This window comes from Pleurodeles waltl, chromosome 5 (genome assembly GCF_031143425.1).
Source record: "Pleurodeles waltl isolate 20211129_DDA chromosome 5, aPleWal1.hap1.20221129, whole genome shotgun sequence".
Lineage (NCBI taxonomy): Eukaryota > Metazoa > Chordata > Amphibia > Caudata > Salamandridae > Pleurodeles > Pleurodeles waltl.
In genome coordinates this window covers 1,662,152,846-1,662,165,093 of record NC_090444.1, presented here as the reverse complement: position 1 = coordinate 1,662,165,093, position 12,248 = coordinate 1,662,152,846, and the positions used below count along the sequence as shown (strand labels likewise).

Sequence of the window (12,248 nt, the reverse complement as noted above, 5' to 3'; positions counted from 1 at the left end):
CTAAATAAGTTCTGCATTACAGTAAAAATAAAAAATAAACTTCTAAGAAGCAAAACTAATGTTTACCTTTGTGCAGGGTGACCAGATCTTGAGAACCAAAAAACAGGGACATTTTGCAAAAATGGAAGAAGGACTCATCAACATAGGAATACAGAAGAGGCACTTTGAAAATAAATAAAATGAGATTTTTAAAACCAGCATCATACCTGTTAATTAGATTGCTTACTTATAGCAGCTGCTAACTAGCACACTTTTAGGACACCTAAAAGGCGCCTTTCACTGTTTTCAGTCGACCCTCTGTAAAAACCTGGACAAAGGCCAAATTTGCCAAAATCTGCCAGGACAGCTGGCAAAAACACCGGGACTGTCGGGACGCATATATGCTGATCGTAACATACCAAGGATTATGAAATAGAAAGTTAAAAAGCTAATTAGTTATATTCAAACATTTACATAGGAATATGGTTTGGTATGCCTCTAGTGAGAACATGAAAACGAGTTTCTTTTGGCCTCAATCGTTTTCCTTCGAGAGCTAACTGTGTAGAATAAGGGATGTGGAACCCTTCAAATATGGCGGTTAAATGACCTCTACAGCATCATTTCTAAAACGGGCTCTTTATCCTTCCTCAATGCTCGAGACGCGTATTTTAGGTTTCAGTCTTGTACTAATGCGCACCAAACGACGCTCACTCTTTTAGAACTGCGTGTTGTTGTTTTTCCACGGGCGACGGTGGAGACTGTGTCTCGCGGTAGCAGACTGGGTCCCCACGATGGAGGCCGGGCGAGGGATACTACTGGGCTTAGCGAACTCTCACTTCCAACAAAAGAAATACGATACAGCAGAACGGCTGTATAGCGAGTTCATCGCGCTGCAAAACGCCGCAGGCACACGAAGCAGGTAAGCGAACGACTACGAGAGCTTCGTGGTTTCTATCAGAGATGAGCGGGGCCGCCTAATAAAACGCAATTACAACACAATCAGATTGGAAGCAGCAATCCTATGACTGCTTATTCGTTCATGCTTACGGGGGCCATCTTGGATGTAGAAAAGTCTGGTCTGCATGTTACATAGTGTTTACACACGCGCGGTCTAGTGGGTCTGTTGTAGGTAAACAACTGTCAGTACTTCGCAGGATACTGTACTTGTGGCTTGGTTAGAAGAACGTGTTTGTTTAGCAGCAGGGTGGTGGCGAGTCAGGGGCGTAGCTTGGGGGCGGGGGGGTTAGGGTGGTACCCTCCTCCACCCCCCCCCCCCAAAAAAAAATATTTATATATTTTCTGGTAAATAGTTGAGTACAGGTGATTGGTGATTTCAGTCAGCTATGATGAGGGGCATACATGCCTACATTTTAGAAGTGGAAAACGGGAGAATAAAAAAAAAAAAAGAGAATTATGTATTTACCCCGTTGACTTCTATTGAAGTAGAGGCAATTTCGGGCGAGAGACAGCAAAAATAAAGCCATTTTTGGCTTCAAATTTGGGAGTCTTCCGCCTGAATCGGATCCATTGGCATCTATGGAGATGTCTGTTGAATTTTACCAGAAATGTTTAGATTCACAGAGACAAAAACACACACACACAAACATGACCCCTGTCGCTGTTTTGAAACTGTTCAAAAATGAATTTAGTTTACAAAATATTTAGTTTTTCCTCATTTAGTACCTCTACAAATCCACATTCCTCTCCCTTGCCCATTTATAAGCCCTTTGCATGCACCTTGCTTGTCGTATAATGTATATCAATATTATACGGCAGCATGATTGTTGGACAGTCGGAAGCTTACACCCCCATTCTTACTGACTGTTGCGTGTGGAGCTAGGCCGCTCCAAAACGCAGTTAATGTTAATAGCACCGCAGTGCACAAAAATTCGGACACAGTTTGTGGGTTACTGGACGTGTGGGAACCTTCCTGGGTCCTTTTTATTTAATCTGGTTACGTCACCGGTACAAACCATTAGCTCACTATAGCAAGGGAGATAGGCATAATCTCCCTGCAGTAATGAGTGTCATGAGCGGACCCATGACCAAACATAACATTCCTCCTTTACCCAAAACAGAAAACATATAACACCAAAACTTCATGCCCATTTCAAAATGAATTATGAGAACAAACACAGTGTCAAAATTGAATTTACACATACAGAATACATCCTGTAACTGATCAGCCTACCACAAACTCTTTTAGTCTTGTAGGTCAGGATGGGTGTGGCCGCAAACTATAACGACCCAATCCTTGCCTTACTGTGAGTGAGCCACCTGGCTCCAGTCTAGGTACTTCAGTCTCTGAGATTGGCTGACTCTGAGTTTTGCACATCGGGGTTCTGCATACCACCAGATAAAAAACTGTCAGCCGACAACCTTTGACTTTGAGATGTGGATTCACCCTCACCATGGCCTACAATGTTCCCATTGTCTGAACCAGCTGTTGACATCTCTCCAGCCCTTGTCACCTCATAGTCTGGCACACTCACCACTTTGAAAAACAAAATGTTTCTCGTGACTGATTCCTGGCCTCTCTTGGCAGTGACCATGGTACCTTTTATTGCACTCACCACTCATGGAACTTTTTCGAAAGGTAGTACAAATTTGCTCCCTCCTCTCCTGCTTCTTACAAGAACCAGATCCCCTACGCGGTCAACTCGTTTCTTGGCTCTCCTTTTCCTTGACATCTTGTCATTCCTGTCATTTCTCTGTGACAACGCCTTCCCCACACGACTATGGAGTTCAGACGATTCCTGAATCTGAGGAATGGTATCCCAACCTTTCGGCTTATGCATAAAGAACTAGGTGTGTCTCCAGTGGTGGCACGAGGAGTAAGTTGGTACTCCCGCAAGAAAGCATAAACAGCACAGTCCACATTGTGACCACCAGCTACGGCGATTCGTAGCACTTTCTTGAGAGTCCTCATGAAACGTTCCACCTCTCCATTAGCCTGAGGCCAACGAGGGGTGATTTTTTTTATGGACAATTCCTCAAGACTGCAGTTATTCAGTAAACTCCTGGCTTGAGAACGGGGGCCCATTGTCAGTGTGAATCTCATGCAATAGACCATGGGTGGCCATAATGTTTTTGAGGCGAGGAACGATCTGAGATGCTGTAGTGGATTCCAAAATCTCAACCTCCAGATTCTTCGAGAAGTCGTCTATCACTACAAACGTGTGACGTCCATCGGGCAGACTCCCAAAATCATCCCTATCTCGAAACCACGGGACAAGATGGCTAGGCTCGGTCAGAATTGGTGAGGGATGTTCAGCTGGCCCAACCGCTTGACACATCATACACTGATTTGTTGAACGTGGTCATCAAGTCCTGGAAACCACACCTTACCTCTCAACCTGGACTTTGTCTTAACCATCCCTTCATGGGAGGCATGGGCCAGCTCCACTACAGAATGTTGCAATGACAATGGAATCACCAGCCGGTGTCCTCTAAGCAGACATCCGTCAGGAGACACAGCCAGCTCCTGCCTGACCTTGTGCAATGACGACAGCATGGTTCGGGCCTCTGTCATTCTGAGAGTCACATTTTTAAGTATAGAATGCCATTTTCCGGATCCTACAGCCGCCATCACCAACTGCAGACACTCATACCCATCTGTGGCTACCTTGACTTTCTCAAGTGAAAGAGGCAGCAGCCGGGATCTCTCTACAACCAGTCTTACATACTCCTCTACTTCGTCCGCATCTGTGACCTCTCGAGGGGTAGCAGGCCGGGCATGTTGTGAGAGGTAATCAGGCGGATTCAACGGGCCTGGTCAATATACCACCTGAAAACGATAGTCTTGCAATTGCAAAACCCACTTTCTATTCGTGGCGGAGGTTTGGAAGAGGAACCATTAAATAAAGGTATCAGGGGTTTGTGATCAGTGTGCACTATAAACGTCTGGCCATAGAGGTAGAGGTGAAAGTGCCTGCAGCCCCAGTGCACTGCAATGGCCTCCTTTTCAATTTGGGAATAACGTTGCTCAGACTCTGTCAGAGCACGGCTGGCATAGGCCACAGGAGCCCATTCCCCATCCAGTTGTTTTTGTGCCAACACTGCCCCCAACCCAGTGGGGCTAGCATCCACGGATAGCTCAGACTCCTTCCGAGGATCAAAATAGATCAGAGTCATGCGTTCAGATAACGCTGACTTGGTTGCCTGAAAGGCAGCATCTTGATCATGTCCCCACTCCCAAACTGCATTGGCCTTGATGAGATATCTCAGAGGAGCCGTCAGTGCTGTCAGATTTTTGATAAAACGGCCACAGTAATTCAGCATGCCTAAATAGCTGCGACCACCGGATACATTGATGGGGCCGTGGCAGATTGAATGTGTTTGACGTTGGCCGGATCCGGCATTACTCCTTCCCCAGAGAAACGGTACCCAAAGAATGCCACTTCCGTCTGTAAAAAGGAGCATTTGTCTCTGTGAAGAGTTAAGCCATTCTCTTGAAGCCTTTGGAAAGTTGCTCTGAGCCGACAAAGATGTGATTCTATGGTAGGAGCATGCACAAGTATCTCATCGCTGACATTGATGACTCCGGGTAGGCCAGCAAGTACCCCACGAATTGTGTCTTGAAACACCTCTGCGGTACTGGAAATCCCAAAGCTCAAACGCTTATACCTGCTGAGGTCTACATGAGTGGAAAAAGTTGTTATGCCTCTGGCGTCAGGATGTAACATGAGCTGGTGGTATCCAGCACGCAGGTCCATCTTCGAGAACCACCTTGACCCTGCAACCTCTGCAACAATGTCACCCACAGTAGATGTTAGATGACGTTCCCGCTTGATGGCGATATTTGGCAGGCGCATATCAACACAAATTCTAGCCTCTACCGTTTGTTTGGGTTTCCTAGCGCAATGAGTGACACCCATGGAGTGGGACCATCGACCTTCTCTATCACATCCACTTGTTCAAGCTTCCTAAGGTCTTCCTCCACTTTTGGTCGCAGATGGAAAGCACCGTGGCGATGCTTTAATGCTACTGGTTGTATGGGCTTGTCAATGTGCAGACGTAGCATGCAGTCCTTCAGGCAGCCTATACCTTCAATTAACGCCACAAATTCAATTAAAAGACTCTCTACAGTTTCGAGGTGAACACTGAAGGCAAACAAAATGGGATTCAGCTGCTCTGCCGTCCGGCAGCTTAGTAGCATATCAGATCCAGTCTTTGTGACAAATACTCTGGTTGCACTGCATTCTCCTCATGAGACAGTGTTGAAAAGGCAATGGCTGTGATGACCCAAACACATAGACCTGAGTCGTTGTAGGTTGCAACTTGGGTTGAATAGGAAGACTTTTCAATAAAGATTGGGCTAGTATGTTAATGGAGGCCCCAGTGTCAATCAGCGCATCAATCTTTTGTCCTGCCAGAAAAACAGGGCACCTTGGTACCCGCATCCGAGGGCACCCACCAGGCTGCAAAGTGTGTATCACGTGGATGGTTCCTTCATCTTCCTCATCGTAGTCCAGATCATCATCTTCTCCTGTTACCATAGGTGGTTGCGCAAGGTTGATGGCTTTGGACTTCTGCGACTTTAAACAGGCAGTTGAACGGCATACTTTGGCAAAATGATTCAATTTATAAAAACTTGAGCATTTCTTGCCTTGCGCAGGACACACTCCTTGATGAGGGAATGGACCGCCACAGGAAAAACAGGTTTGTGACGACGTGGTAACCTTTGGCCGGGTTTTCTTTCTGTCCACAGCAGCCGCAGTGATGTCATTCACTGGTTCCACTTTGACTTGGGTTTGCAATGCTGCTTCCATATGAGCCACACGTACTTTAGACAGTTCTTTGGATCTTCCCAACGTGAGGATGTTTGCCATGGACATGACCGGTACCTGCAATATGTTCTCCCTCAATTTCACCAAAGCACATCCCTGTATGAATTGCACACGGACCTCATCTTCCATATCCATATCCAACAACGTGCAGGTGCTAGCTTGTTCTTTTAATCTGGCTAAAAAGTGTAAACTGATTCGTTTGGGAGTTGTCTGGCCTGTCGTAACAAGAAACGCTTGTAGTCAGGTTTTGCCAAAGGTTCGAAATTAGCTGTTAGCGCCTGTTTTAGCGATTGGTAGGTGAAAGGCGGACCCTCTTCTGCCACTGATCGTCCAAGTTTATGAATGGCTGCACCTCCCAAGTGTACGAGCATCGGACGACGCCTCTCATAATCCAATGTCGTTGCTGCAAAATAGGTTTCCAACCTGCCCACCCACTCTTTCCACCGAGCTGCTTGAGCGGAAGGAGGACCTTCAATGACAAAAGGTTCCAACGCCTGGGCTGACGACATGACTGCAACACAAACTTGCAATGCTTTACCGCACCTCCACCTGTGATGTGCACGTGACCAAATGGCTTAGGAGTCTTCTCATGCTGTTGAGGAATTGTCTATGACACCCACACCACTGCAGAGCCAGCTCCTTATGGAAAATAGCGTGTGCGTAAATGGTCTATGCAACTTCAGGTGTCGTGCAATCGCAAAAAAACAAATGCGTGCGTGACTCAAGGACAATATCCTCATATACACACTGTGGAAGTTCAAATATGGAGCACCTTGTTTGTCTCTTGTCAACAGTTTTCTTTGTTACTCACAGTGGATTCTCCACCTGGCACAGTTCCTCCGAAGATGGAGACACCACAGAGGAATCACGATCAGCCGGCAGTGAGAAGGGAAGAAGCAGTGAACTTTTACGATTTCCCCAGCCAGGAAACAAAACGCCCAAAAGCGTCCTGCCACAGAGCACACCGAAACGCGTGCCAAAAGGAACCCCAAGGGAGGGGGGGGGGAAGGGGGCGCCACGCCCCCCGTTGCAGTCACACATTTCAGGAAATAAATCCCTTTCACTGGCTGGTTGCTCCAGCAACCGTTGAAGGAGTCGCCTGTGCGCACGTGGCCCGACTGGCAAACAACCACGCCCCCAACACTTGAAGGCCGCCTAGATGCCCGAACGAGCGATGAGGCAGCCACACGGGCAGGCGGCAGCAGGACAGAAGAGACCACGGCACACGGCGGTGGTGGGGCACGCCGACAGGTGAGAGCACGAGGGGCTCTGACACAGCAGATCACCCGCCCTCGTCACCAATTTGTTGCGTGTGGAGCTAGGCCGCTCCAAAACGCAGTTAATGTTAATAGCACCGCAGTGCACAGAAACTCTGACACGGTTTGTGGGTTACTGGACCCGCGGGAACCTCTCGTGATTCTCGGGTCCTTTTTATTTAATCCGGTTATTTCACCAGTACAAACCATTAGCTCACATTACAGCAGGGGGGATTGGCATCATCTCCCTGCAGTAATGAGTGTCATGGGCGGACCCATGACCAAACAGAACACTGACCAAGCTACGCCTCTACTCAGGGTTGCAAAGCATAATATTGTGATTTCATTCCATAGCCCCTCCTCTAAAGTAGGCCATCTAGAATGCTGTAATTCATTTGGATAGTGAGCTTGACGAGAGTGATTATTATTTAACACTATATTCAAGTTTCAATACCTTTACCATTTCCTGGAGTAAGCGTTGACCTTGCTCTATTGCCTCTTATAAGAGACCGTTTTATAAAATGTATAACTCTTATTCAAATGCAAAGAATTAGTCTCAATACCTTAAACACAAGTGGTGAATATCAGTATCTACTGTAGATGCTGCCTGTAAAGAAATGGCTCCCTGTTGCAGTTACCCCCCACTTTTTGCCTGATACTGATGCTGACTTGACTGAGAAGTGTGCTGGGACCCTGCTAACCAGGCCCCAGCACCAGTGTTCTTTCACCTAAAATGTACCATTGTTTCCACAGTTGGCACAACCCTGGCACCTAGGTAAGTCCCTTGTAACTGGTACCCCTGGTACCAAGGGCCCTGATGCCAGGGAAGGTCTCTAAGGGCTGCAGCATGTCTTATGCCACCCTAGGGACCCCTCACTCAGCACAGACGCACTGCTTGCCAGCTTGTGTGTGCTGGTGGGGAGAAAATGACTAAGTCGACATGGCACTCCCCTCAGGGTGCCATGCCAACCTTACACTGCCTGTGGCATAGGTAAGTCACCCCTCTAGCAGGCCTTACAGCCCTAAGGCAGGGTGCACTATACCACAGGTGAGGGCATATGTGCATGAGCACTATGCCCCTACAGTGTCTAAGCAAAACCTTAGACATTGTAAGTGCAGGGTAGCCATAAGAGTATATGGGCTGGGAGTCTGTCAAAAACGAACTCCACAGCTCCATAATGGCTACACTGAAAACTGGGAAGTTTGGTATCAAACTTCTCAGAATAATAAACCCACACTGATGCCAGTGTTGGATTTATTAAAAAATGCACACAGAGAGCATCTTAGAGATGCCCCCTGTATTTTACCCAATTGTTCAGTGCAGGACTGACTGGTCTGTGCCAGCCTGCTGCTGAGAGACGAGTTTCTGACCCCATGTGGTGAGGGCCTTTGTGCTCTCTGAGGACAGAAACAAAAGCCTGCTCTGGGTGGAGGTGCTTCACACCTCCCCCCTGCAGGAACTGTAACACCTAGCAGTGAGCTTCAAAGGCTCAGGCTTCGTGTTACAATGCCCCAGGGCACTCCAGCTAGTGGAGATACCCGCCCCCTGGACACAGCCCCCACTTTTGGCGGCAAGTCCAGGAGAGATAATGAGAAAAACAAGGAGGAGTCACTGGCCAGTCAGGACAGCCCCTAAGGTGTCCTGAGCTGAGGTGACTCTGACTTTTAGAAATCCTCCATCTTGTAGAAGGAGGATTCCCCCAATAGGAATAGGGATGTGCCCCCCTCCCCTTGGGAGGAGACACAAAGAGGGTGTACCCACCCTCAGGGCTAGTAGCCATTGGCTACTAACCCCCCAGACCTAAACACGCCCTTAAATTTAGTATTTAAGGGCTCCCCTGAACCTAAGAATTTAGATTCCTGAAACTACAAGAAGAAGAGGACTGCTGAGCTGAAAAACCCCTGCAGAAGAAGAACAGAAGACACCAACTGCTTTGGCCCCAGACCTACCGGCCTGTCTCCTGCCTTCCAAAGAAACCTGCTCCAGCGACGCTTTCCAAAGGACCAGCGACCCCTGAATCCTCAGAGGACTGCCCTGCTTCAAGAAAGACAAGAAACTCCTGAGGACAGCGGCCCTGCTCCAAAAAGACTGCAACTTTGTTTCAAAGGTGCAGATTTAAAGACCCCTGCAACTCCCCGCAAGAAGCGTGAGACTTGCAACACTGCACCCGGCGACCCCGACTCGACTGGTGGAGAACCAACACCTCAGGGAGGACCCTCCGGCGACTCCAAGACCGTGAGTAACCAAAGTTGTCCCCCCTGAGCCCCCACAACGACGCCTGCAGAGGGAATCCCGAGGCTCCCCCTGACCGCGACTGCCTGAACCCTAATTTCCCAACGGCTGGAAAAGACCCTGCACCCGCAGCCCCCAGCACCTGAAGGATCGGAACTTCTGTGCAGGAGTGACCCCAGGAGGCCCTCTCCCTTGCCTAGGTGGTGGCTACCCCGAGGAGCCCCCCCCTTGCCTGCCTGCACCGCTGAAGAGACCCCTTGGTCTCCCATTGAAACCTACAGAGAACCCGACGCTTGTTTGCACACTGCACCCGGCCGCCCCCGCGCTGCTGAGGGTGTACTTTCTGTGTGGACTTGTGTCCCCCCCGGTGCCCTACAAAACCCCCCTGGTCTGCCCTCCGAAGACGCGGGTACTTACCTGCTTGCAGACTGGAACCGGGGCACCCCCTTCTCTCCATTGAAGCCTATGTGTTTTGGGCACCTCTTTGACCTCTGCACCTGACCGGCCCTGAGCTGCTGGTGTGGTAACTTTGGGGTTGCTCTGAACCCCCAACGGTGGGCTACTCTGGACCCAAAACTGAGACCTGTAAGTGATTTACTTACCTGCTAAAAATAACAATACTTTACCTCCCCCAGGAACTGTGAAAATTGCACTGTGTCCACTTTTAAAACAGCTATTTGTGTTTTATGTGAAAAGTATATATGCTACTGTAATTATTCAAAGTTCCTAAAGTACTTACCTGCAATACCTTTCAAATGAGATATTACATGTAGAATTTGAACCTGTGGTTCTTAAAATAAACTAAGAAAATATATTTTTCTATAACAAAACCTATTGGCTGGAATTGTCTCTGAGTGTGTGTTCCTCATTTATTGCCTGTGTGTATGTACAACAAATGCTTAACACTACTCCTTTGATAAGCCTACTGCTCGACCACACTACCAGAAAATAGAGCATTAGTATTATCTCTTTTTGCCACTATCTTACCTCTAAGGGGAATCCTTGGACTCTGTGCATACTATTCCTTACTTTGAAATAGTGCATACAGAGCCAACTTTCTACACTGCCCATTTACCAATGCCACAGGACCCAAAGAGAAAGTCTCAAAATCTAATATTTTTTCTTATTATATGCAAATAATAAGGGAACAGAGAAATCAACCAATCAATCATTGAATTTATAAAGCGTGCTACGTATCCCGTGAGGGTTTCAAGGCGCTGGGGGAGGGGAGGGGGGAGAGCTGGTGTTACTGGTCGAAGAGCCAGGTCTTGAAGAGTCTTCTGAAGGTGAGTAGGTCTTGAGTCTGTCGCAGGTTGGTGGGGAGGGTGTTCCAGGTTTTGGCGGCGAGGTACGAGAAGGATCTGCCGCCGGAGGTCTTTCTTCGGATACGGGGGACGATGGCAAGGGCGAGGTTAGTGGAGCGGAGCTGACGGGTGGGGGTGTAGAAGTTGAGCCTGTTGTTTAGGTAGGCTGGTCCGGTGTCGTGGAGCGCTTTGTGAGCGTGGGTTAGAAGCTTGAAAGTGATCCTTTTGTCCACGGGGAGCCAGTGAAGGTTTCTCAGGTGGTGGAAGATGTGGCTGTGGCGGGGTACATTGAGGATCAGCCGGGCGGAGGCATTTTGGATACGTTGGAGGCGTAGTAGGTCTTTTGCCGGGATGCCTGTATAGAGTGCGTTCCTGTAGTCCAGACTGCTGCTGACGAGGGCCTGTGTCACTGTTCTTCTCGTTTCTGTCGGGATCCACTTGTAGATTCTGCGGAGCATGCGGAGTGTGTTGTAGCAGGAGGAGGAAACTGCGTTGACCTGTTTAGACAAGGTGAGGGAGGAGTCGAGGATGAAGCCCAGGTTGCGAGCGTGGTCGGACGGTGTCGGCGGGGTTCTTAGTGCGGTGGGCCACCAGGAGTCGTCCCAGGCGGAGGGGGTGGGTCCGAGGATGAGGACCTCCGTCTTGTCCAAATTCAGTTTCAGACGGCTGTTTCTCATCCATTCGGCGATGGATTTCATTCCCTCGTGGAGGTTGGTTTTGGTGGTGTGGGGGTCTTTGGTGAGTGAGAGGATGAGCTGGGTGTCGTCGGCGTAGGTGAGAATGTTGAGGTTGTGTTGTCGGGCCACTTGAGCGAGGGGGGCCATGTAGATGTTGAACAGCGTCGGGCTGAGGGATGAGCCTTGGGGGACGCCGCAGATGATGTCGGTGGCTTCGGAGCGGAAGGGGGGGAGGCGGACTCTCTGGGTTCTGCCGGAGAGGAATGAGACGATCCAGTCGAGGGCTTTACTTTGAATTCCGGTTTGGTGGAGGTGTGATATCAGGGTGCAGTGGCAGACTGTGTCGAAGGCGGCAGATAGGTCTAGGAGGATGAGGGCTGATGTTTCGCTTTTGTCCATTTGGCGTCTGATGTTGTCTGTGGCGGCGAGAAGGGCGATTTCGGTGCTGTGGTTTCGTCTGAAGCTGGACTGGGAGGGGTCTAGGATGCCGTTGTCTTCGAGGTGGCTGGTTAGTTGTGTGTTGATGATTTTTTCAATCACCTTTGCTGGGAAAGGGAGCAGGGAGATGGGTTGGAAGTTCTTGAGGTCGTTGGGGTTCTTGAGGAGGGCGCGGATTTCGGCGTGTTTCCATTTTTCAGGGAACGTCGCTGTTTCGAAGGAGATGTTGATGACCTTCCGTAGTTGGGGGGCGATGGTGGATTCGGCTTTGTTGTATACGTGGTGGGGGCAGGGGTCTGACGGAGAACCTGAGTGGATGGAGTTCATGATCTTGCGTGTCTCTGTGTCGTTCACGTTGGTCCAGGAGGTCAGGTGGTTTGCACAGGTGGAGTGTTCGGGGGTGGGGTCTGGCGTGGGAGTGGTGTCAAAGCTGTTGTGGATGCCAGTGATCTTCCGGTGGAAGAAGGTGGACAGTGCGTTGCAGAGTTCTTGGGATGGAGGGATGTCGTTGATGTTGGCGCTGGGGTTGGAGAGTTCTTTCACGATGCTGAAGAGCTCTTTGCTGTCGTGTG

General features: G+C 49.2%; 1 protein-coding gene across 2 annotated transcripts in view; it reads left to right on the top strand.

The window, feature by feature from the left end:
* Positions 1-571: 571 nt before the first annotated feature.
* TTC32 (tetratricopeptide repeat domain 32) overlaps positions 572-12,248 on the top strand; it is a 42,980-nt gene continuing 31,303 nt past the window's right edge. Inside the window, exon 1 of one of the 2 annotated variants that reach the window (XM_069235986.1) lies at positions 572-898. In XM_069235986.1, the coding sequence (XP_069092087.1) occupies positions 771-898 (128 nt within the window). In that variant the 5' untranslated portion in view covers positions 572-770. The remainder of the gene's footprint in view (positions 899-12,248) is intronic. The other variant, XM_069235985.1, reaches the window with a different exon arrangement.